The sequence below is a fragment of the Protopterus annectens genome, chromosome 3.part1 (genome assembly GCF_019279795.1).
Source record: "Protopterus annectens isolate FY-2018-M chromosome 3.part1, PAN1.0, whole genome shotgun sequence".
In the NCBI taxonomy this organism is placed as follows: domain Eukaryota; kingdom Metazoa; phylum Chordata; order Ceratodontiformes; family Protopteridae; genus Protopterus; species Protopterus annectens.
The window spans coordinates 140,066,308-140,093,546 of record NC_056732.1 but is presented as its reverse complement, the minus strand read 5'-3'; the positions used below and the strand labels follow the sequence as shown (position 1 = coordinate 140,093,546).

At 40.6% G+C, this 27,239-nt stretch overlaps 1 protein-coding gene across 1 annotated transcript in view; it reads left to right on the top strand.

The window, feature by feature from the left end:
• Nucleotides 1-4,067, top strand: part of ODAD2 (outer dynein arm docking complex subunit 2) — a 1,637,397-nt gene extending 1,633,330 nt beyond the window's left edge. The window contains exon 19 of the mRNA XM_044066670.1: nt 3,590-4,067. Coding sequence (XP_043922605.1) covers nt 3,590-3,703 — 114 coding nt within the window. The 3' untranslated portion in view covers nt 3,704-4,067. The remainder of the gene's footprint in view (nt 1-3,589) is intronic.
• The last annotated feature ends 23,172 nt before the right edge of the window (nt 4,068-27,239 follow it).

Below are 27,239 nucleotides of genomic sequence, written 5' to 3'. Positions count from 1 at the left end.
CCATGACAAAACCCTCCCTGCGACCCAGTTTGTACAATATTAACCCAAAAATCAATCTTTGTTGGTTGTTACCTCTAGAAGGGCCTTTAGAGCTGCAGTCTCTTACATGTTGTATTGTACCCTATTTTTTATAAAGAGAATGACTCTGATTGCTAACCCTTCTTTCCACTTTCATGCCTAACAGTGTGTTAGATGCTGCCTAAACTAAAAAAAAAAAAAAAAAGCTTTTCTTTCTTTCTTCATCTGAATGGTGCAGCATATAGAAATTTGAAGTAGTCTCATCCCAGTGGAGAAAGCATATAGTTTTAGAACTAAAAAATCTGTAAGCCACAGCAACATAATGTTTCCTTTGCAGCTATTAGAGTGCAAAATCTTGCAGGGAAACAAACTTTCTCTAAGTGGATAGCTGTATACACTGGGTTCTGCTATGATTACAGAATAGCCATTGCATATTCAGCTGGAATGAGTGTCTTCTACCTTTATAATAAGAGTGAATTCCACAGGTATTTGTGAAGCAGCAAATTAATATGTATTTGTTAATTTGTATTGCTTATGACAGTAATCTGCTTGAAACTAGCATTTACTAAATATTCAATGTGTTTTATTATCTTGGAGCTTTTGTCCCCGTGAAAATGGACATATATCCAGTCGGAGTATCCCGGTCAACAAATGTAAAATAAAATAAATAAATACATTTGCCAAGCACTATACGTAAGGAAATCCACTGATGTAGCTGTACTAAGAGAGCCTCACCACAGAAATGCCAAGTACTGCATGATAACATCTGAGCAGATTCAAAGTGTGACTAGCCATGGAAGCAACAACAGAAGGAGCCAAAAATGTCAAAACCCATTGAAATGGTGCCTATAAGTGAGATCATGATGTGTGGAAGCCTTAGCATTTGCAGGCACCCTAGGGTATGACAGCAGCTGCTTACAGACCCTCTCCCAGAATCTATGCTAAGACACTGTGTGGGTACTACATAACACCCCAGAGGCCCAAGGCAGTGCAAACCTAACCAAGAAACACATGTATATTGACATATCAGGGCAGACACCAGATGGGGACATATTGCGGTAACTTGGATAGGTACATGGTATTCTGCAGTCACAAAGTCATTGCCACAGGTAGCAATAGAAGGGTGCTCTTCTACCTAGAAAAGTCTATCAGAGGTTACATATATTTGGATCATGTTCTGAAAAGGTACAAGTTATGCACAGGGTAGACAGTCCCAGCAATCTCATGATAACAGGAGTTAACTGATGCTCCATAAGAAAGGTCTATTTTCACCATTATATGGGAGGCCAGAGAGGAGCTGCTAAAGACAGTTGCTCACTGACATGCTTCTGACATCATAAGGGCACCTATGGCTATGATGTTGGAGCTATTAAGGATCGTGCAATAACTTCCAGGCACAACAGTGCTGATACTGCCATATTTGCTGCATGTGGTGCATACAGAGACGGTGCTGGCTATGCCATCCATCCCATCCTGAAAAACATCAGTAAATATATGAGTCACAAACTGAGGCACAGCCACATAGACATACTTACATCTCTCCTGTACATGAAACCATGCCTGTAACCTATGAAATGCAGGACCTTCATTCAAAGGGTACTCAGTATGTAGGAGATAGCATGCATGTGGTAATGTGGACCACAGGAGCAAATCTGCATGACCTGGCAACCTTCTGAATCATACTGGCAGAAAGCACCTTTCCAACCATTTCAAAAGTATGCAGACAACATGGCACCATGGGTTCCCATACATGGTGGACACTGGCACCCCTAGTTCATGCCTCTGGCTGCCTATACTGCCCAACAGAGTCTCATACCACAATTCTGCTCATTATACACTCCAGAGCTTAAGGAATGATGTGTGCTGACTGATTCTGAAATTGCAGCCATCAAAGTTTTCAGATGATACTTACCCACAGCAATCGTTAAAGGTTATTTATTCTACTGTGAGGAAATCCTGAGAAGGCAAATATAGTATCACCACCTGACTACACCACACTGTGACTTGGATACGGTGTTTACCACACAATTCCAAAAGCTACTTGATCTGGCTTTTCTCAGGGAAAGTGAGACCACTCCTGCATTCCCTGAGCTGCTGTGTGCTGTGTCCCACAACATAGCAGTGTTCTTTGACCTTAGTTACAATAGGGATTGTCCAAGGACATATGGCAGAAGGCATCATGGGATGAAGAGACTGTCCCAACATACCCTGTTTGGTTTTGGTGCATCCATGATTTTATGCAACTTGGACCTTCCCTCCGATCTCAAAATAGAGTGGATATATGGCATCACTACCTGAAGTACTGCTTTTACCTCTCAAAATGGCCCTGCATAAATTCCTATGTGCCCTCCATTGTGAACAGAACACCCTGAATGATCACTGGGTGGCTGTCCATTGAGGATGGCCCCTCATACCATGGTGGAAACAGACCTTTCTTATGGAGCATCAACTAACTGCTGTCCTAGAGTCAAAATGGGGGACTGTGCAGCATTCTTAACTTTCTACATGCCATTGCCCATCACTTCCATACCTGATGCCATTACACAGATGCACCAAGCAGTTCATCTTGTTGCATTCTGCCTACTACATAAATTCACTCCCCACACACTGCATTACATGAGCCTTTCTCTGCCTGCTGTCTGTAGAACGCATTTTGCATCCTATCCTGGAAATGTAACTCCCCACATCATCTGCTGATGTGTCCATCTCTAGCCCTGGATTTATGAGTATGTAGCTGGCTTATGTCAAAAACTGTACTTCATTCTCCTTGGTGGGATGTAGTTAGCAAGTTGGGAACACTGTCAATGTGAGTCAGACATCCTGGCTGTGGTTGCTTAGTGCTGGGCCATGCCGCTGAATTCTAACCTTTGATACATTTTCCAAAGTTATGGTGCTTTCATTACAGTTGTTATCCAAGACATGCTTACTGGATGCATAACTTCATATTCTACCCAGTCAGTTATTGTAAGGACAAGGCACTGAAATATCCCAGTAGACCTGTAATGATGTTCTCACCATAATAGTAACTGAATTGCCCTTGTCTTTCACAATAATATTACACCCTTTCTTCTCTTACATGTGCCTTCATTTTGCTTACCTTTTCTTTTTGTGTTAGTCTTACTGCTGGGTTGTGATGTAAATTTCTTGAATGGTGACACTCCACCACCACTCACATCTACAGCCAGTTCAGTGTGTCAGGTCCACATACTGCATGTCTTTACCATATTAAATAAAAAAAAAATTAGTTTAGCATCAAGTAACATTGTTTCATCAGTAAAAAGATAATTTAGCTAGTAAACTTTGAAAAAGTACTACTAAATGTTAACTTTAACCAAATAAAGCACTGTCAGCACCTTTTCCTTGCACTGGTTTTAATCATGATATGCAATTTGTGGTATTTTATTCCTAAAAAAGGTAGTACATCTAAAATAAAAAATTAAATTTTTAACTTAAAATAAGTGAAACTGTAGGTTTTGCTTTATTTTGTTCTTTTCTGTATATCTGTTCCATCTTTTGTTATAAATCAGCTTTCTTTCTTATTTAGTGATTCACTGTTTTACTCTTTTAACAGCTCCTTCTGGACTTGGTAGGCTCTACGGATGAAGTCCTTCAGAAAGCATCAGCTGGTTGCATAGCAAACATTCGCAGTCTGGCTCTGGCCATAGAGATGGCCGGACACAAGTGAAAATGTACTTTTTCCATCACAGCTCCCATATTTCATTCCAGAACAGTTTATTATTTGTCCATGTACTATAAATGAAAGATTTACTGTGTAACAGTAAGTTGGAAATACATCAGTGACCCTTTTATATGGTCTAAAGTAAGCCAGATGTATCTGGAGACCACTTTGTTGAATATAAGAAATAAATAAGGAATTGTAGTTTTAATTTATATGTTTGCATACTTTAATGTATAAATCACTTTATTTTAAAACTGAAATAAACAGAATAAATATTAAATGATATAAAATATAATTACTTTTAAGTTCATTTTTAAGATGGTTTATCTGGTATGTCTAATGTCATCACAATAAAATGTTTTCTTTGCCCCTTGTGGTTGTGCAATAATTCATGGATGTCTTGTGCAATTCCCTTTATGCTAAACCTATCTAATCATGCTGTCATTATGGTTTGGCCTGTTTGATTGCTTTTAATACACTGGAGAACAGCTAAATACAGATGCTGAAACTCCACATCTGGCATTTGATTTGTCTAAAGTGAGTGTAGTACTGCAAATAACTGGGATCTGTGAATTTTTTTGATTACATCAAGTTGTTCACCTAGAAACTATCTAATTATGTTTGAATTATGTTAGCAGTGACTGACATATCAAAGTGACCATAATTCAAACAGAGGAGATAGTAGCAACATATACCATTTTCATAAAAATATTGAGCTTGCCAATTTGGTTAAAGAACCCTGAACTTGCTTAATGGAAAAATCAGTCTGAACACAAGAATAAGATGGCCATGTTTTTAAAAGATGGTTTGTAGTATAAACATAGTAGCTTCTAACCATTACAGAAACCTGCTGTAGTCAGAGAACGAAGCTGCTACTAGTTGTACTACTTAGTCATATCTGTCCATTAAAAGAGAAAGCCATCAGTACTCCAACAGTATCAGTAGGTTCTGTGTGAAATGTGCTAGAAATCATTTTTTTGTTTCTCTACAGGAAATCAGCAATGCTATGCTACCAGATCCTAACTATTGGCACATTATACTATTATATTGACTAATGGCATACTACTCATAGTAAGCTGTTTAAAAAGTGCTTTGAAATGCTTGCTGTTCAGAGCTTTTAATTTAAGGACTCAGACCAGTTAGACATGCATCCTGAACAATTGTAGATTATTTAGCTCACTTAATTGCAAGTACTGAAACACTGTAGGCAAGTCCAAAATGCATATTCTATTGTTGCAGGTACTGGTACGTCAGTCAACAGTGAACAGGAAATGTACAATCAGCAACAGTTTCTGTGCTTCGTTCTACTGGTATTTAAAATGAAACTGTTACATAACAATTGTAACAGCAGTTAATGGAACCTCAGCCTAAAATATACTTCCTCATAAAATGTGATTTGCGGGAGTAGAGTTTGTATATCATTCCGTATATATGTAGATGTCTTCCCAGGACTCAGCTGGAAAAATGACTAACCAGCTAGACATTCCTGGTTAACAAATGCAGTTACGTATGTAAATAAATTAATACAATGTCTACTGTTTTCTTATAAGTATTGTAGTATCTCTAAGAAGAAGGTATATATTCATTAAGTAATTCTCAGAAGGAAGCATTTTATTTGGCATTTTTTTTAATTTGCTCATGTCAGATTTCCTGCATTTCATGGCTAGTACTTCCAACAACTGTATTTTTTGCAGAGCCATTAAGATTACTGAGTTGCTAATGTTTTATAAAGCCATACTTTTGTAAAACTGTGACACTAAGCAGTGCCAAAGGTTAGATTATCACCACTTTGGCTTTTTATATTAGGAGGCAGGTAATAATTATTGTATTACTGATGTCACCAGACTAAAAAATGAGAACTGTGAAAGCTCCATATGCTCAGGTAGGGCATGCAGTCCTCAACAAAGATGTCTGTCAGTACTCACTGTCTGTTATATTTGGTTAGAGAGTCTAATAAACATGTTACTGCCAGCAGTGCAAAGCAGTAATTGAACTTGTCTCTTAGTAATATTCAGCTAAGTTGGTATTTGAGCCCAGCTAAATTAACTAAATAAACCCTGGGTTTACCGACCCAAGTCTTGAGGCTCACAAATCTAAATAATGACATCTGCAGCAACAACTGCAAGCACTATACTAACTTAACAGGAAACTTTACTCATTTTCCCATAGGCAGAGTGCATAGATTTCTAAGCATTGTTTCACCCTTAGGGAGATTTTTAATGTTTATGAATGGATGCATGACATAATATAAGTGCACAGACCTGTTGCTCAGTCATGGAAAGACTGCCTTGAGTATTCTTAGCTGTTGATCAAGAATCAGAGCTGTTGGATGCACCTCAAAGTAACATATTGTGCTTTTAGAATTTGTGTTGTATAGTTTAAGGAGCATATAGATGATTTTACATCTGCATGTTAAGAAAAGCTGAAGAGAGAGAAATACTAATTAGCTGTTATAATTTTAATTTGTGGTGTACATTTCCACATCACAAGAAGAGAGATCTGGGATTACACTAAGATGGACTTGACACAGTTGTATGTAATATGGAAGACTTGAAATGAACTTGTAGCAAAGAATTGCTATGAAATTGTTTTAAGGAAGAAATGCCATAGGTGAAATAACTTATCAAGGAAGGGCAATAGTGGGAAACAGCAGCAAGAAACCTGACAAAAAAGTAGGTAAACTGGGTTATCAAAGAAAATGCAAAGTCCTAGAAAAGAATGCGAAGGCTGCATGTGGAAGGGATATCTAGAAGGCTTACAAAATTGTCATAAGCAGCAATGCTCATCTCGCAGGTGAGTGTTGGCCTACAAAAGTAGATGGCAACACTGCTAAGGTTTAGGAAAAATTATATTTTCAAATGAGATCCATGAGCTGGCATTGAAGTGCACTCTAGTCGAGTGCATGTTATTCAAATCAAAGTAAGTGAATAACTTGCACATTGAATGGGGGGAAGTATGTTTGCAGAGCGAAGACACTGATGAGGTAGTTTCACTTTTCTTCCTGGTGTTGTGCAATCTCAGAGTTAGTATATTTTAAGTCAGTGGAAGTATGGGGAATACATGGGTCTTAGGTTCATATGTGTTTACTAGGCTAATGACCACAAGGGCCTTTTTAAGCCAAGCCATGCATCCCAAATCTATGAGAAGTTCTGGCACCCTTAACTGTATGTACGTTGTACGAGCTTGGGAGATTAATTATTTACAGGCTGCCTATGTCCATTACAGACATAGGTGCCAAACCAGAAATTAATTTTCTGTTCCCATCCTGTTGTCCAAGTTACACCTGAATTGGGTTTGTGAGGAATGCTGCATCACGTGGATGGGGAGTCTGTTCCAGAGAAGGGGTAGTCTCTGGGAGGCATACCTGTCTTTCCAGCAAGTCCTATTTATATCACATGCGAGTTATACATCTTTAGAATGGGTAATTCTGGTGCAGTTTCTTTTGCAGATATGCAGGAGTTCCATCAGAGTGGGGTCTGACAATGCCTTGTATACCAGGCATAGATCTCCCCTCAACAGCCTGTAGGACACAGAATACAGGGATAGAGCATTGAGGTGATCTGCATAGGAAATGTTATTAACCCCCTGTACTTTTTTCATGAGGAATCTCAGTGAATGTTCCAGTTGTTGGATATACCTGGTTAGGTGCAAACTAAAGGGGTATTGTACTCAATGACAGGTCTGATAAATGCTGAATACAGTGGAACAATGACTTCCTTGGACCTAGATGCCATACCTTTGCTATAAGTTGCACAACATAGAATGATTTTCTCACTACTGTTGACACGTGATGGTCAAAGGCTAGATTACTGTTTATGTGTGTCCCCAAGTCCCTGACTACTGGGTCAGCTCTTAGGGTTGTATTAATATCATAGTTGCCAGAGGTGGATGACTTTCTGAAGGATACTGTTATGAAATTTTTGGCATTTAGTTTTAGTCCATGGCTCTGACACCAGTTATTTTTCTGTGTCAGCCCTTCCTGGGGAACATTTGTGTTGGTGGGGGATTCGATGACAGACCCTAATTTGCAATCATCTGCAAATGTAGGCACCCAGATGCCATTGACATTGGTCTTGACTTCAGAGAAGTAAATGGCAAAAAGGAGCAGTCCCAAGAACGATCCCTGAGGGACTTCACTTGTGATTGGTCTCTTTGTAGAGGTGGACTCCCCAATTCTAACTTCCTGTCTTGTCTGTGAGCAAGATGGCTATCAACCGGGTGACATAAAGGTTTGTACCTAACCTCTTGAGTTTTTCAACAATGCCCATGTGGGGCATTGTGTCAAATGCCTTGGCCAAGTCAAGGTAAGCAGTTCAAACCATTTTCCCACATCCATTGCTTTGGTGAACTTCTCAAAGAAATCCACCAAGTTAAATAGGCATGACCCACCCCTGATTAAACCAAACTGGGTACAGTATCTGGAGGTTTCATATGTAATTATTGATCATTTCCATGATAGTTCTTTCCATGCTTTTGCATATGAGGCTACAGAGACTTATGTGTCTGTAGATTCCATGGTCCACAGATGGCCCACCTTTGTGCAGAGGTATGAATGTTGCTGTTTTTGATTCATGAGCCTCAAAGCCTGTTTGAAAGCTCCAGTTAAATAGCAATTCCAGAGGGCCTTAAAGGTCATGTTTCATGCTATTTAGAAGGCATCCTGGGATATTGTCTGGGCCCATTGATGCAGTGTTCTTGACTTTAGAAAGAGCATTAAGGACCTGTTCCATAGTGATAGCAGGGGAAGTTATATTTGATAGTATTTCCTGAGGGGGGTTACGTTGAAGCTGAATTTGTTAGCCGGTAGGTTTGTTATATCTTCTGGCTCAGTATAGGTGGCTCCATTAACAATGAGCTCTGCACACAATTGTGTATTGCCTTTGAGACTGCAGACATAGCTAAAGAATGCCTTGTAGTTGTTCTTAGCCTGGAAGGTCAAATTTACCTCAACTTTGGCTTTGGTAGACTTTATTTTTCCTCTGAGTTGTTTGTTTAGTTTGATGATAGTGCTTTTATCCTGCTGGGCGCTGCACCTCCTAATTTTTGCAATGATTTTCTTCCATCTGTTATACAGCCTATTGATGATGTGATTCCACCATGGTGGCATGTTTTTTGCCTTAGTTCTATATCTGTACTTCTTCCTGGTGGTTACAGCTGCCTCTATGCAGCTGTTAATATGCTTGTATAGTTCCATAGGTTCATAGGTTGGTACTAGGCTATCGGCCCTAGGGTCTATACAAGCCTAGCCATAACAATTCCCTGGCTATTACTTCCCTGGTCCCCTGTCTAACAGGGTGATTAACATGATCCCTGGGGTGAATTTCCTATCTCCCATTCAATCGTCAGGGTTCTTTTTGAAGAGGGCCAAAAAGGCGCTCAGCTTGACATGTATGGGCAGTCTATTCCAGAGTATGGGGAGTCTCTGGGTCAGGAACCTATCCCTCCAGCATGTTTTATTAATTGTGATGACCAGGTTTAGATCCCTGGAGTGTGTGGCTCTGAGGGATTGGGATTTCTTTAAGTGTAGCATGTCTAACAGCTCTGGGTTTGACATGGCCTTGTATGGTAAGCAGAGATCGCCTCTGAGCAGGCAATATGTGACAGAGTGTAGCTGGAGTTTTTTAGACGGTCAGCATAGGGCATCTGCTTTAGGCTTGTGATTCTTTTAGTGAGGTGTTTCTGTGGCATTTCCAGTTGTTGCAGATGTCTTGTGAGGTACATACCAAATGGGATGTTGTACTCTATAATGGGTCTAATGAGGGATGAGTACAGTGGGACAATGACTTCCTTTTTTCTGGATGAAAATCCCTTGATGATTAGGTGTGCCACATAGAGGGATTTCCTGACTGTTGTGGTGCTGTGGTTATCGAAGGTGAGACCACTGTCCACTTGTGTCCCTAAGTCCCTTATCACACTTTTGGTGTTTAGTGTACTGCCACTTATGTGGTAATTCATGAATATATGTTTTTTCCCAAAGGGGATAACTATACATTTCTTGGCATTGAGCTTGAGCCCATGACTCTGGCACCAAGCATCTGTTTCTGTAAGGCCCTTTTGCAGAATATACACATCATGTGAGGATTCAATAATGGCTCCCAGTTTGCAGTCATCTGCGAACTTTGTTAGCCAGAGCCCCTTAGTGTTGGCCTGTACTTCAGAGAAGTAGATGCTAAACAAGACCGGCCCCAGGACTGAACCCTGAGGTACTCCACTTGTCACTTGTCTGGAACTGGATTTTGAGTTGGCTACTTTTACATTGTGGGTACTGTCAGTAAGCCAGTTGGCAACCCATCGAGTGATGTAGGGATTAATGCCCAGCTTAGTAAATTTATCTATGATTCCAGAGAGGGGGATGGTGTTGAAGGTCTTGACAAGGTCCAGATAGGCTGTGTGGACCGCCTTGCCCTCATCCACAGCTCTGGATACTGATTCGAAGAAGTCAATCAGGTTGAGGAGATAAGATCGGCCCTTTACAAAACCAAACTGGGTAGGGTCCATTGTTTGAAGGTTGCTAATGTCTTCGTTTATAAGTTCCATGATGCTGCTTTCCATGGCTTTGCAGATGAGGCTTGTCAGACTGATGGGATGATAGTTCCTGGGATCCAAGGTGGATCCTCCCTTGTGGAGTGGTATAACTGTAGCTGTGCGCCACTCATTGGGTGTGAAGCCTGAGGTGAGGCTATGATTAAACATGACACTTAGGTGAGGTGCCAGTTCATTTTGTAGTTCATGTAGTACACAGCCCGGGATGTCATCTGGTCCCATGGATGCTGTATTCTTAGCTTTGAGAGTGCATTTTTTACCTGTGTGGCCATGATTACCAGAATTTGGCAGTCTTTTGGTATTGAGCTGGACCCTTTAGGGGGTGAGAGGGGGGTGAAGTTGGCACTGAATCGATCTGCCAGGATATTGCCAATATCCTTGGGATCAGTATATTTAATGCCATTCTGTTGTAGCTCAGAACAGATCTGAGCATTGCCATTTAGATTCTTGACATAACTATAGAATGCCTTGTGGTTGTCCTTGGAATCTTTGGCAATTTTATTTTCGTAACTAGCTTTGGATGATTTTATGAGGGATCTCAGCTTCTTACTGAGGCTGGTAAGGGAGTATTTTGCATTCTGGGATTTTCCTCTTTTCTGCAACAGTTTCTTCCTTCTGTTGTATAGTTTGTTTATGGTAGGGGACTACCAGATTGGCTTTTTTTTGGAGGAGAGCATCTTGGTTCTATTTGGAATGGCACGATTCATGCATGAGTGGATGTGCTCATACAGTGCCTTAGTGTAGGATTCAGCAGTCAAACTTTCAGTTCCTGTCTGCATGGGTGTCATGAAGTTTGCCATTTCTGACTTGAGTAGCATGAAGTTAGCTTTGGAGAAGTGTTTTATGGAGGTTTCCCTACTAGGGGGAGGGGTGGGATGTGAACATCAAGGGTGATTAGCTTATGGTCAGACCTGACCAACGAGGGGGTGACCACTGATGTGGAGCATTGATCTCCCATGTTGGTAATGACCAGGTCTAGGATATTTGAGCCCCTGGTGGGACTATGGATTAGTTGATCCAGGGCATTGGAATTTATGAATTTCAAGAACTGTTGGGCTAAGGTTTTGGTGCCTGAGTAGTTTTCCCAAGTAATGGCAGGGTAGTTGAAATCACCCAGTATTAGGGTGTTTGATTGTATCTTAATATTTTCCAGTATGTTTAGAAAGGTGTAGTGAGAATCTTGGGGCATGGTGCGGGATCTCTAGCAAGCTACAATTTGGATTGCAGTCTTACCTAGTATTAGTTGTACCTGTAGAATTTCAGATGCATTGTGTTGGGCAACTAGCTTGGAGGTGTGAATATCCTTGGTGAATATGGGCACGCCTCTGCCTTTAGTGCATCAGTCCTGGTTTGGTGGCTGAAAAGTGTGGTAAGAATTGTAGCCTGGTATTACAGGGTTGCTCTCTGGAGCCTTGAACCAGGTCTCAGTTACTGCACAGATATCGATGTTCTCCATTTTTAGAAGTGCCTCAAGAGAGTGCATTTTAAGGTTTAGACTTCTAGCATTGAGTAGCATTACCTTCAGATTTTGCTTGCTTATGAAAGAGCACTACAGATGCAATGTTTGCTTTGAGAGTGTTGATGGAGAAGTACAGAGAATGTCAAAAGGAGTTGCATTGTGTCTTTGTGGATTTAGAGAAAGCATATGACAGGGTGCCTAGAGAGGAGTTGTGGTATTGTATGAGGAGTGTCAGAGAAGTATGTAAGAGTGGTACAGGATATGTACGAAGGTAGTGTGACAGTGGTGAGATCTGCGGTGGGAGTGATGGATGCGTTTAAGGTGGAGGTGGGATTACATCAAGGTTCAGCTCTGAGCCCTTTCTTATTTGTAATGGTGATGGACAGGTTGACAGACGAGATCAGACAGGAGTCCCCGTGGACTATGATGTTTGCAGATGACATTGTGGTCTGTAGTGAGAGTAGGGAACAGGTAGAGGAGACCCTGGAGAGGTGGAGATATGCTCTAGGGAGAAGAGGAATGAAGGTCAGCAAGACTAAGACAGAATATATGTGTGTGAATGAGAGGGAGGACAGAGGAATGATGAGGATGCAGGGAGTAGAGGTGGCGAAGATGGATGAGTTTAAATACTTCGGATCAACAGTTCAGAGTAATGGTGAGTGTGGAAGAGAGGTGAAGAAGAGATTACAGGCAGGATGGAGTGGGTGGAGAAGAGTGTCAGGAGTGATTTGTGACAGACTAGTACCAGTAAGAGTGAAAGGGAAAGTCTACAAGAGGGTAGTGAGATCAGCTATGTTATATGGGTTGGAGACAGTGGCATTGACAAAAAGGCAGGAGTCAAAGCTTGACGTGGCAGAGTTGAAGATGTTAAGATTTGCACTGGATGCGACGAGGATGGACAGGATTAGGAATAAGTATATTAGAGAGTCAGCCCAGGTTGGAAGGTTTGGAGACAAAGCCAGAGAGGCATGATTATGTTGGTTTGGACGTGTGCTGAGGAGGGATGCAGAGTATATTGGGAAAAAGATGCTAAGGATGAAGCTGCCAGGTAACAGGAAAAGAGGAAGGCCTAAGATAAGGTTTATGGATGTGGTGAGAGAGGATATGCAGGTGGTTGGTGTGACAGAGCAAGATGCAGAGGATAGGAAGACATGGAAACAGTTGATCTGCTGTGGCGACCTCTGACGGGAGCAGCAGAAAGAAGAAAAGATATCTGTTACGGTGGTGGTTTTGTCCTTTGAGCCTTGCCTAAAAAAGGCACTATAGGGGTGGCAATAGCCTTAGACAGTAGCCAAATCCCAGGGGCAACAGGTGCAGACCATCTCTGGCAAAGCATTGTGGTCTATTGATCATGTCATCCCAGGCAGATAGATATTGGATCCCCTTTAAATGACACCAGAAACCTGGCCAATTGTTGAAGTCAATCATTTTGTCCTTATACTGTGGTATCATTCTGGGCGAAGGCAGGATGCTACTCAGGGCTAGGGTCATACCTGCCTGAGCCACATGATCTGAGAGCTCTTCGATGTCTCTTTTCATGTAGTCCAGGGAGGTACATCTCAAGTCATTCACTCCAACATGGACAATGACAGAGTCATATTTGTACTTGTTGTGGAATGACTTGAGTGCATGCGTGATGTGGTGGATCCTGGCACCTGACAGGCAGCTGACTGTAATTTTCTCCTTGTTCAGCCTGGTGAGTGGGACATCAATATTCCTGACTATAGAGTCACCTATGACTAATGTGTTGGGCACGTTGTTATGCCTCAGGGGCTGTTTTTGGGTGGCACATGGTGTTGTGAGCTATGTGACACTTTGGTTGTGATTGGTGTTTGTGTTTCAGCTTTAGAGGTCCTTGTTGCTTGTGCAGGTTAATGTTAAGGGCCTCCACATAAGTGGGTTTAGTATTGCTATGTGTGGATGTTGGAGGCATGAGTTTTGAAGGGCTATGTGTTGCTTGATTTGTAGTACAGGTGTTAACCTTCTCCTCTTGACTGTCTAGCACAATCTTGGATGGAGAGAGTGTTGCTTCCATTTTGGCTATGTAAGTGCATCTGTCGCAGGTTGTAGTGCTGGGTGGTAGGAGGAGAGGGTTGTCTGTTTACATGAGGCAATTGCTGCATTGCCCCAGTATGCCCAGATTCACCAAGTGGACAGGAGAAATCACCAGAAGCTGACCATTGTACATGTCTGGTTCAGTGTTTCTTTTGTAAAGTACAAGAGCTGTTTTCCCTTACCTTGGCAAGATACCCTGCAATTATAGACTGTTTAGAGCCTACGATTAATTTCTCATTACTAACAAGGAGAGTCGAGTGCTTGTATCGGTTTAAGGCTTCCTAGTGCTTTCCAGCAGGTTTTATAGCAAGTGCTAGTCACAGGGATTGAGATCTTAGAAATAAATTGAAGAGCACCGCTATCATACAAAAAGTTCAGGATACAGCAAGTCTGCATCTGGGCTACACTAGTTCCAGGAAATGTAGGAAACATCTTTTTTTAAGTAGAAAATGAAGAGGCAGAAGATAATGAGTTAATTCAGTATGCAGAAGTTAAAGGGGTGGGCCTTTGCTAGGTTCTCACTATTAACAGTAGAATGAGCTGATGTAATGTGACTGGGTGGGAGTGCCCAGCATTGACTTAATACCAGAGGCGGGCAACTCAAAGCCACCAAGACAAAAAGACCAAAACAAGAACTGGGAGGGTGGGTAGGGAAAAACAGTTGTACAGATTGCAGAGATATTAAATCAAAATGCAGACAAAAATGAGAATAAACTCTTATCTTTTCTCAATATCACAGCTGGCAGTAGGTCAGTTTCTATGCAGCAGCCTGAGCAACAGGTATAGGTGATTTAAAACACAGGACAGAAACCAAACCAATTATCCAAACAATACAGATGCAAAAATACTTTGGCCAGATGAAACTAGTTCTGCAAACTTTCTGCCACTAAGAAAACAGACAAGGCCTCCAGACAAAGGATTTCACTACAACTGAGGTCAACACTAAGAGATATACAGCTATATCACACAAGAAGAAGAATAAATACAGTTGTACATACTACAGAGATATTAAATCAAAATGCAGACAAAAAATGAGAATAAACTGTTATCTTTTCTCAGTATCACAGCTGGCAGTAGGTCAGTCTCTCTGCAGCAGCATGAACAACAGGTATATCTGATTTAAAACACAGGACAAAAACCAAACTGATTATCCGAACAATACATTGTTACGTTCCACCCCCACATTCCGCCCCCAGCCTCAGACAAGGAAACCGTGAAAAACTTTTCAAAAGCAAACTTCACATTACTTAAGACTGAGGTGGAAAGCTTCAAAGCCCCCATGCTGAAGGATACCGCTGCCCAAGCTGTAAAAACCCTTTACTAATGCATTCTACAGGCACCTACAAGAATGCATGGATCGTGCCATCCCAAGCAAAACCAAGACTCACTCCTCCAAGAAAAAGAAACCAGTCTGTGGACTCCTGCCACAAACAAATTATATAATAGAAGGAGGACACTAGTACAGAAAAGAGTAAAATCCCATGAAGGGAAGACATCCCTGATTAGTATCAGCAAGAAACTACAATTCCTCATAAAATCATCCAAAGCAGGCTTTGAAAGAAAAATTGCCAAGGACTCCAAAGATATCCACAAGGCATTCTTTAGCTATGTCAAGAATCTAAATGGCAATGCTCAGATCTGCTCGGAGTTAGTGCAGAATGGGACAAAATACACTGAGCCGACCAATATCGCCAACATCCTGGCAGACAGGTTCAGCACAAACTTCATCCCCCTCTCACCCCCAAAAGGGCCCATAACCATACCAGAAGAATGTAGAGTCCCTGAAATCACAGACACACAAATTAAAACAGCCCTCTCCGAAGCCAAAAACACAGCATCAAATGGACTGGATGGTGTCCCAGGCTGCATCCTACATGAGCTCAAAGATGAACTAACCCCTCACCTAAACACACTTTTCAAACTCAGCCTCTCCACAGGCTACATACCCATAGAGTGGCGCACTGCAATGGTTATTCCATTCCACAAAGGTGGAGCCACAACAGAGCCTGGGAACTATCACCCTAGAAGCTTGACTAGCTTGGTCTGCAAGGCTATGGAGTGCATCATCATGAAACTCATTAACAGAGACATTGGTAACCTCCAAACACTGGACCCTACCCAGTTTGGCTTTGTTAAGGGCAGATCATGCCTCCTAAACCTGGTGGACTTCTTTGAGACAGTTACCAAGACTATAGATGAGGGAAAGGTGGTACACACAGCCTACCTAGACCTCGCTAAGGCCTTCGACACCATTCCCCATTCTGGTATTAATGACAAGCTCACCAGCCTGAATATAAATCCCTACATCAGAAGATGGGTTTGCCAACTTTCTCACGGACAGAACACACATAATGAGAGTTGTGGGAGCTAGGTCCAACTCTAAACCGGTTACAAGTAGAATTCCCAGGGCTCATTCCGAGGACCCCTTCTGTTCGGCATATACTTCTCAGAGATACAGGCAAGCACAAGAGGACTATGGCTGACCAAGTTTGCAGACAGCTGCAAACTAGGGGCTATAATTGACTCTCTGGCTGACACAGACATCCTCCAAAAGGGTCTCACTGAGATGAATACCTGGTGTCAAAATCATGGCCTCAAGCTAAATGCCAAAAAGTGCATAGTCATCCCCTTTGGAAAAAACAAAGTACCCACAAACTACCACATAGGTGGCAGTCCTCGAAATACGGAAGACATAATAAGGGATCTAGGGACCTAAGTAGATAGTAATCTCACCTTTGATAATCACATTGCCAAAGTGGTTAGAAAGTCCTTCTACATGGCCCACCTAATTAGAAAAGGGTTCACATCTAGATCAAAAGATGTCATTGTGCCCCTCTACTCACTCATCAGACCCATCATAGAGTACAACGCCCCATTTGGGATGTACCTTACAAGACACCTGCAACAGCTGGAAAGACCACAGAAGTACCTCAACAAGAGGATCACTGGCCACAAGACACCTGCAACAGCTGGAAAGACCACAGAAGTACCTCACCAAGAGGATCACTGGCTCAAACAGATGCCCTATGCAGCTCGACTGAAGAAACTCCAGCTGTACTCAGTTGCATACCGCCTACTCAGAGATGATCTCTGCCTGACATACAAGGCCATGCCCAACCCAGAATTGATGGACATGATCCACCTAAAGAAAACCTTATCCCCTCAAGCCACATGCTCTAGGAATCTAAACCTCACAACAATAAATAGAACATGCTGGAGGGATGGATTCCTGTCACAGAGACTTCCCATGCTTTGGAACAAGATTCCAATCTACATTAGGCAGAGCTCCTTGCTAACACTCTTTAAAAGAAACCTTGACGAGTGGATGGGAAACGGAAAGTTTACCCCGGGGATCACTTCAGTGGCTCTGCTGGACAGAGGCACAGGGAACTAATCTAAGGGGGTGGCGAAAGCAACACATTCTGGCTAGGCTTATAAATGCCTTTGGACAGATAGCCTAGTACCTACCTATGAACCTAATACAGATACAGGAATGCTTTGGCCGGATGAAACTAGTTCTGTAAACTTTCTGCCACTAAGAAAACAGACAAGGCCTCCAGACAAAGGATTTCACTACAACTGAGGTCAACACTAAGAGATATACAGCTATATCACACAAGAAAAAGAATAAATACAGTTGTACAGATTACAGAGCTATTAAATCAAAATGCAGACAAAAAGTGAGAATAAACTCTTATCTTTTCTCAATAACACAGCTGGCAGTAGGTCAGTCTCTCTGCAGCAGCCTGAGCAACAGGTCCAGGCAGCTGTGTTCTCAGGGTTTAAAGGGGCTAGAAATTTTACCAGATTATCATATAACAGTAGAAAGTTGGCCTTCGAGTGGTTCCAGAATATTCCCGGGTTAGCTGGGATTCCAGGTTTTGTTTTATTTCAAAGGAGACCATTTTGTGGTCTGACCTTTCCAGAGAAGACATTACTCTAGGGGGTGTGCAGCACTCTTCCATATTAGTGAGAACCAGATCTAGTATGATTCCACCCCTGGTTGCTGTATTGACAGTCTGGTTCAGGGACTGTACTTTGTGTTCTGTATGATTCCCAGTTAATAGTTGAGTAATTAAAGTCTCCATTGAATATAGTATTGGGTTAGATGGTGATTGTTTCCAATAAGTTTTACATACATGTTATGGGTTACCTGGATTATAGAAGGGGACCTATAGCTTCCAAGGAAGTGTTATGGGATTTTACCTATGGTGATTTGCATGTGGAGAAGCTCAAGTGCATTGTCCTGTTTGACCAGCCTTGAGATAAATTACTTCATTTAGTCCCTGCCTGTGCAGTAGCTAGTCTAAATGTGTGGAATGCATTATAACAATTATATTGTATTATATTATATTATATACAACTATGCAAAACAAATATGAAAACAATCCCAAAAAGTTCTGGCAAGCAATTAACTCACTCCTCCACCCCAGGTAAAGCTACAACCCCAGAACCAACAAGCAATAACCAAAGTGTGAGTATTGTCTCACAAATCAACACCTGCTTTATAAACATCATACTCTTCTTAGTTACAGGGAACAATTCCACCCCTCTGTCTCTTCCACCTAATGTGGAAACTAACAACAACTTTTTGACCTCAGACCTGTCCCAACTAACACCATAAGAGCAATGCTGAAAAAACTGAAACCCTCTTCCGTAGCAGCTGACCAACTCCCCAATGAGTACCTCAAACTGTCAACTGATGCCGCAGCTCTGCCTATCTCCATTCCAGTAAATAGGTCTATAGCAGAACAATATGTCCTAAATTATGGAAAATTTCCTATCTCACCCCCCTGTATAAAGAAGAAACATCAACAGAATTAAACAATTACAAACCCATAGCCATCTTTTCCCCTGTGCAAAATTCTGGAAAAAATGTATCCACACTCAATTACTACAATACATGTTATCTTACAAGCTTATCTCTCCCTCCCAACATGGTTTTAGACCAAAACATAACACCACCACAGCTTTAATTAATTTCTTTAACACTATCAACCAACTGAGAAATTCAAACCAGCAAGTAGCATCCATCTTAGACGTGTCAAAAGCATTCGACACTGTCTCCCATTAGAAACTCCTTCGTATTCTTGCTTCACTAAACCTCTCAAAGACTTCCCTCTCGTGGTTCCTACACTATCTTTCTGACAGACAACAAGCAGTATGATGGAAATCCAAACTTTCACCACTTCTGCCTCTCTCAGTTGGAGTCCCCCAAGAGTCCATACTATTACCCCTTTTCACCATCTTCTCTAATGATCTAGTCTCATCCACAACATAAGCTATAGTAGTTCAGTATGCGGATGATTCAACTTTAATCTGCTCAGCAGATACCTTATCAGACCTCCAAATAGTAGACTAACAAGCTTTTAATGATATAGAAACATATTTAAGTAAATCACAACTAATCTTCAACCCCAAAAAGACAGTTAATGCTATTTATCAGTAGCAAACAATCATTGACCATCCCTCCTTTCACTATTCTCTCAGCAAACGACATAGTCATCCAACCAGATGAGCATACAAAACTCCTTGGAGTGACAATTGACAACACACTCAGATTTGACCAACACATAGCCACCACAATTAAGAAAGTTCACATCAAACTTGGTTCACTGTACAGAAGCAAGCCATTCCTCACTGACAATACCAGACTAGCCATATCCAGAACCTTCCTCCTCTCTACACTCCTATATGCTTTCCCCCTCTTTGCAACTTAAAAAAAAAAATCAGACTTAACCAGATTGGAAACTTGCTACAACAAAATAGCTCGTTTCACAGACAACCTTCCCCACCAAACCCACCATTGTATTGCTCTACATAAATTAAATTGGTTCGAGCTACCTAACCTTCTTCATCTCTACATACTTAAACTCACACACAATATCATCTTCCATCCTGACAGTTGCCCATCCCTCAAGGAACTTGTTGTTCCCTACTCATGCCCACGAAGTCTAAGATCTGCAGACAGAAACTTACTCACAGTAAACAAAGCTAACAACACTCACGGTGAAGCCCTATTCTCAAATCAAATAACCAAATTATGGAGCTCTCTACCCCACATCCTGCAAAATACACCTGAATCTACCAGTGTCAAACTACTATTTGAATATCTATCCAAGAACTGGCATTGCTCCTGTGCCAAACCTGACTGACAAGATATCTACAACTCTCTCAACACAATGTCCACTCCTTATCTCATTTTCTCCCACTCAGTGTTTATTACTACTCAAAAATAAATATGTATAAAGGAAATCTCATTTGGCCATAACTATTATTTAATATGTACACACTACTAACTTTATTTTTTCTCACAGTGATATTCACTGAAATGCTTGTGATTTTCTTTTTGAACCTGTATCTACTAAAAAACTGTATTGAAAATTACTTTGTATAGACTAACTAGAAGATATGTATTCTGCATATTACTGTATGTATACTATTGTTCTAATTATTGTATATTGCTTGTATTTCTGTGGAGCTTTTCTCCCTGAGCCTCTGCTGAAAATGGGCTTCTGGCCCAGTTGGACTTTCCTGGTAAACAAACGTAAATAAATAATACCATTACGCTGTCAGTGTGTTGTCCACAGATTAAACCATGTCTCAGTGACTGCACAGATGTCAGCATTCTCTAGGGTGAATAGAGTTTTTTGTTTAGACTTCTAGCATTGAGTAGTAACACATTTATATTTTCTTGGTTTTGATTTGCTATCTCAGAAGTACTTTCAGTTTGGCATTGCCTAAAAAAATTATTCTATGGTAGAGGACAATGTTTTAGCTAATATTTGAAATCCTAGAGGGGAGAGGTGCAGACCATCTCGGACAAGGCAGTGTGGTCTGTTGACCATCTCCTTCCATGCAGACAAATATTGCACTCCCTTAGAATGACACCAGAAACTAAGCCAATTATTAGTCAGTCATAGTCTAGGGAGGTACATCTCAGGTCATTTACACCCACATGTACTTTGATTGAGTTACACTGGTACTTGTGGTCACGTGTCCTGGGTGAGTGTATAATGTGGTGGATCCAGCCCCTAATAAGCAACTGACTGTGACTTTCTCCTTACTTATCCTAGTGAAAGGGACAGCAGTGTGTCTCACAATGGAGTCTCCAATTACCAGAATGTTGGATTGTCTGGTGGCTTGCCTTATGGACTAAGAAGAAGAGGCTCCATGAGATGTGACTGCAGGTGCTGATATGGGTGTTTTGAAAGAGTGCATTTGGGGCTGCTGAGGGTATGTGTTATGTGTACTTCATCAAGGAGTTCTTTGGGGTTTAGGAAGGTTACATTTAAGTGCCTCAGCATATGTAGCTCTGTGTGTGTCTGCTTTGAATTGTATGTGATGGGTACAGCATGTGTACTTCTAACAACCTGATTGACATTAGGAGTGCTTTTATGTGAGAGCTATGTCTTCAGTGACATTGTGTAAATACAGCTCTCACATACCGTATCAGTTTGAGAATTAACTGGTTGTCAGTAAACATGAGGCAATTTCTATTTTGCCTCAAGATGCCCATACCCACCAAGCTGGTAATGGAGATGGAGAGAAAGTTCATATCCATGGCAACAGACTGTCTCAGACTGTCTTTTAGTGATTAGACGGTTGGAGTGAGAATATAAAGTAATGTCAGAAGTATCTGGTATGAACCTCCGGGGGGCAGTGTTTGCCACTGTGTGCAGTTAGGTACCGGTGAAATTTCAATGGTGCTTTTACAGGAAAAATGTCAACTCAAGATGTCTGCAGCTATACAGGGCACTGTCAAACATTTTACAGGAAACTAATAAGTAGACCCTGATGATTAATGGATGAAGTATTTAGACAGATATTCTGATGCTGGGTTAGACAGAAGCAAATCAAGCAGTACTTACTGAAAAGAAAGAATTACCTTGTCAAAAATTATGAAAAGAGTGGAGTCATACTGCCTGTCTACCACTAGCGATGGTCTCACCACAGTTTTGTTCTGCTGGGATGCAATGCTCCTTTGCTTCTTCTCACACCAGAAGCAAAACAGTAGCATGAATCCCAAGATGAGAAGTAGGCCACATGCTCATTGATGATTAGCAGTCTTGTCCCAGATGATCCAAGTAAGCTAGTTGTAGTCTTTTTTTTGGTAGGTGCCTTGAATAACAACCAGAGTCAGAGGTTGGCATGATGGTTAAGGTATTTACCTTACAAACACAAGGTGCAAGTTTTGATTCTCAGATGGCGTAAATGGCTAGGCTTAAAATGGCCCACAAAGGCAGTTAGCCTACTACTAACCTATGAACCAATCAGGAAGGTCAAACACAGACACTCTTTGCCCAATGAGAAACAGTTAAGAATCAATAGAATCTGCTCCATCTCCCATCAGGAGAAAAATATAAGCACAAAGCCTAATCTAGCACCTATGAAGCAGTTATTAGTCATTCCAGTGATCAGTAGTCTCCATAAATAATGTCCCTATGCTCCTTCTCTCACCAGGAGCAAAACAGAAGCACTAATCTCAAGATGACTACTGAGAGGCAAAATGTGGACTCTTCAGTAATTGGTGGTCTTGGGAGTAGATTTTGCAGATTTTAAAGGTAAGATGGAAACATGGGTTAATATCCTAAGAGCTGCACTAAGCTAAACTTTAGCTATCTAAATGGAGAGCCACTAATTTTAAAAGAGCAAGATAGATTGGAAGGGGGTAGGCACTTTGTATTCTGGTTGTATGGAAAATAGTGGGATGGCCAATACATTTAAACAGCTGAAGGGGAATGATTTTACAAAATGGTAATTATGTGCTTGCTCACAATAGTCAGTGAAAGAGGAGAGGGAAGGAGGTATGTGATCAAATTAACAATATTGGACAGGCAAGTAGAAAGACAGTTGAGTTTAAAAAAACACAGCAGCAGGGTAGGAGGGTGGGAGAAAACTTAATTTCTGTGTGACTCACAGGAGACCCAACTATGGTCTCTTTCCTAGTTTAAATCTGCAATTAAAAGCAGAATACAAGTAAAACACTGTAAAGAAAACAAATCACAATATACAAAATAGAAGAAGGCCATGAAACAATACAAAATACAAGAAAGCAAAACAAACAAACCTTTCCCTCACGGGAAGTTGTGACAGAGTCTGGGTGAGCTTTTCCAGTCTTGCCCCCCCAAACCCTCCACAAAAGAAAAACAGTTAAATGTACTTGCCTTTGAAAGATGGAGTTCAATGAAAGGGCTTTTCAATGGATTACCTACAGCCATTTCAGATACAATGGAGAATGTAGAAGGAGATGGCTTTTTATGAGAAGAGCGAAGATAGTTAAAAGTGCTGCAGGTCTAACAGAGTAAATGAATTAATTATTTACCTCTGCATTTATACAGAAGTGACAGGGTAGCTTCAGAAGAGGGTAGCACATGTATGAGTGCAAGCAAAAGCACAGAGAATATAGGAGTAACTGGCAAGAGATCACTTTATTTGAAGAAGAGAGAAGAAAGTTCTATAATGTTGAATACTGAGCAGAATTATCCAATGAATTATTCACCTCTGTCACTATACAGGTGGGACTAGGCAAAGCACCAGAATGGGAGTGTAAAACAAGTATAAATGGAGGTTAATGATCAGATGAATGTGTGCTAAGAAAGACGTAGAGGAAGAACTACAGTTTTGTTGGTATCAAATACAAGGTCAGGGTGATCTTCATGCAAAGGTCTTAAAAACAGTTGACAGTGAAACTTGGTAAACCAGAAAGAAAACTTGTATTTTCTTAGTAACTGTCATGGTACTGACATGACTGTCTTGCATTAAGATTAGTCTAGAAAGGCTCCATTAATTTTAGGCCTGTTAGCCTCTCCTATTTTGTGAAAGCTCTTGGAAACTTTATGTGCAGTAGGTTGGTGACATAGTGTGATGCTACATTTCCAGCCTATGTAAGCATGGTTCCATATGAGAAGATCAAAGCAAATCCATCTTCATTTAGTTCTATGTCAAGCAACTCAGTGATGTGGACAAGAGGAAACATATGTTTGTGGTACATCTACATTCCAGCAAGGCCTGTGGCACTCGTCTCCCAGAGTAAGGGTACCAAAGTAGATTGTATTTAGATGTGACATGATTGAAAGCATAAGGTGGCTGTCAGGAAGTAGCTCTCAAGATAAGTCAATAAATATCACTAAGTTATGGTAAAACACTTTGGTGGCAGTCATTGATGGGGGAGCTGGTCTTCAAGATCTGTGACTAACTTGGGGCCAGATTGACTGCAGCTGAATTTCAAGTTAAAATGTGTGGTTTCTTTGCTGTTTGTCAAGCCCTGTTCCAACAAAGAAGAAGTCATTGAACAAGTTCAATGGATTGTTGTGTTTCATCAAAAAAGGCTATTTAGTAGGGTGAGATTGTAGACTAGTGCGGGGTAAACTGTTGTGATCTTGGAGATTGTATATTTAGAGATGTGAAGAGGTGAAACATGCTATGTTCCTCATATTGATTACTGCTGCAGTAGCCTTAGCATATATGGGTTATATCCTGCCAAGGATATAACAGCTGGCCAGCTTCCAAAGCTTCAGGGCTCCTTCCACATACCCAAACTGTTAAGCAGCTTGAACCGAGATGACTAAAAGACAATTTTTGGTGCGAAGCCCTTCAGAGCTTTACTGACATTGAACAGTCAGCTCTTTTCAGGCTTTTGAGGATCAATGGTCGGCTTGTGCTTTCCTTTGCTGGGCAGATAAGCTCCCTTTGGAGAAAAAAAATCTTTTATTTTCTTAATTTTGTTGATATTTTATTACTTTCCTTTTCTTGAAAGTTATTTTAAAGCCAGAAGTGTGTGTTAACAAACTGCCTTGAGACTGTAATGTACTTTTAAATGGAGCACTTGTTTTTTTTCTGTCAATTTAAAAGTAGTAAATCCAAAAGGCGTACACAGATTTGGAGTACCAAAAAGCTTTAATCCTGGTACCTCGGCATTTCGCCTTCAAGAGATATCAACATAGCAAATTCTAAAGCTTAAATATACTAAACAGTTAAACAATTAAATAATTGTGTTTCAAAATTTGTCTGTACATCCCACTTTTAAAGTGACCAGTTCACATTATACATAAACACATCCCTTTGTCATGAACAATTACTACATTTCCCATAAAACTTTAGCAGCAACAAAATTACAATGAATTCTACAGCAACATCATCAAAACAATTCAACCAAGTTTACATAAAAAATCATCAGCCTCTCATAATGTGTGTATGTACTCATATGAAAAATACACACACACACACACACACACACATATATATGGACATATTATCAATGAAATTTCTTCAAAAATTAAAGACCACCTCCTGATTTAATCCATGTGGGACCAAGGTTCAAAAATTAAAAATGAAAGTAGTCTCCACCTGATTTAACTTATTAGTAAATAGAGTACCACTACCACAGTTGCCATATGGTTGGGCTTATACACTAAAAAACGGAATCAAAATTTTCCGAATGGGCTTCAATAAAATGCTCTGCCACTGGACTGATGCCTATATTACCCCATCTAATATTTCCCAAATGTTCCAAAATTCTAATCTTAACTTTTCTTTTGGTCTGACCTATATACCATCTAACCTCATCATACCCACAACCCAGAATGTATATGACACCACATGATTGACAATTAAACCTTGCTTGAGAGACAAATCTGTGCCCATTGATCATATATGGTATTAGATAAATTTCTGATTCTATGGCACACACTGCATTTCCCACAAGGAAAAGACCCTAATGAACTATTCTGGGTCAGACTGAAAATTAGGTAGTTCAACAATTCTTTTAGGTTTAAAAATCTACCAAAAGAGTCACATGTTGTGGAAATAATGTGCTGAGTTTATCATCAGCTGTTATCATTGGCCATAACCTTGTAACTACCTCAGTGTGTCTGAAATGGGACTAAACCTAGTAACATAAAATATTTTATTTTCTGTCCCCTCCTCTCTTGAAGTAAATTGAATTCTATGTCCAAACTTACTGTTCTCATGCAATTATTCCCTACTTTTCACATTATTCAATAATTTCTTCTTTAGAAGCTATCTCAGAAGCATTCATCCATATTCTTCTAAATTCACCAAAAGGCAATGACTTAATGAAATGTTCAGGGTGCATGCTGGAAGCATGCAAACAATTATTGAAAGCAGTACTCTTACTAAATGAAACATATTGAATAACTCTCATCTCATTCACAAAAAACTGGGCATCTAGAAAACTAATGGTACTGAAGTCTGTGTGACAACAAAATTGTAAACCATTAGAATTCAAGTCCCCCACAAATTTCTCAAACTCAGATAGAGGTCCCTTACATATGAAAATCAAATTGTCTATGTATCGCCTATATAACATCACCTTCTTGTAATAAATATGACTGTACACAAACCACTTTTCAAACTCCCCCATGTACAAAACAGCATAAGAGGGAGCAAAAGGAGCCCCCATAAAAGTGCCCCTTATCTGCAGATAATATTCCTTGTTAAAACTAAAATAGTTGTGTGTTAAACAAAATTCAAAGCCTTATGGAAGCCTGCTATAACAGAATTGCCCGCTTTGCTGCAAATTGTTCATATAGAACTCATCACTGTACTGCTTTGAGACAGCTCCACTGGCTTGAACTGCCCAACCTACAATCAGCTCTGCCTCTGTCATTCTATCAATTGCCTCCCCAATAAGTGTCCTGCCTCAAAAACCTAGTACATTACTCAGCCAAAAGGCCTCTTAGATCATCAAGTAAACTACTACTACAAGTCACCAACAGCTACAATAGCTTTGGAGACACACTATACAGCAGTTCAGCAGCTAAAAAATGGAACTCTGTCCCCACTAGCATACAAAACAAATTGTCCAAAGCCTCCATTAAACACCTCATTACGCAACATCTCAAGCAAAGTTGGCAGTGCCATGACTGCTCCCCAGGCTAGTGAAAGCGGATAAGGTACACATACTAAACCTAGAGTACTTGATAATAGTTTTCACTCTTACTCACAAACACTGGCTAATGTACAATTTACGTACTGTACCTGTGTACTATGTATGTATTCCACCTATGTTCCAAATTTCAGCTGTACACCACAAATCTATTAATTACCTTTATTTTTAAATTAAGATTTCTTGTTTGTTCTCTCCACTGTAACTGTTGATGTGCTGCATACCACTGTAAAAACATGTCTATAGTAATTTGTGTGTATACTGATCATGTCTAAATATCTAAATGTATCTGTAATTTTTCTATGTGGAGCTTTTCTCCCCAGGCCTCTGCTGAAAAAGGGCCTTTAGGGCTCAGTCAGACACCCCTGGTTAACAAATGTAAAATAAATAAAAATAAAAGTAACTCTAAAATGTAGGCACTGTGAGGCCCTTCACCCAGTATTGATGCCATAGTTTCAAGACCCTTACCTGTTGTAATATTCGTGTACAAAGAAGAAATATCCAAAGTGGCCCAAAAATATTCTTTTCTCCACACCATATTCGGCATTAGAACACAAAGCTCTTGTGTGTTTTTT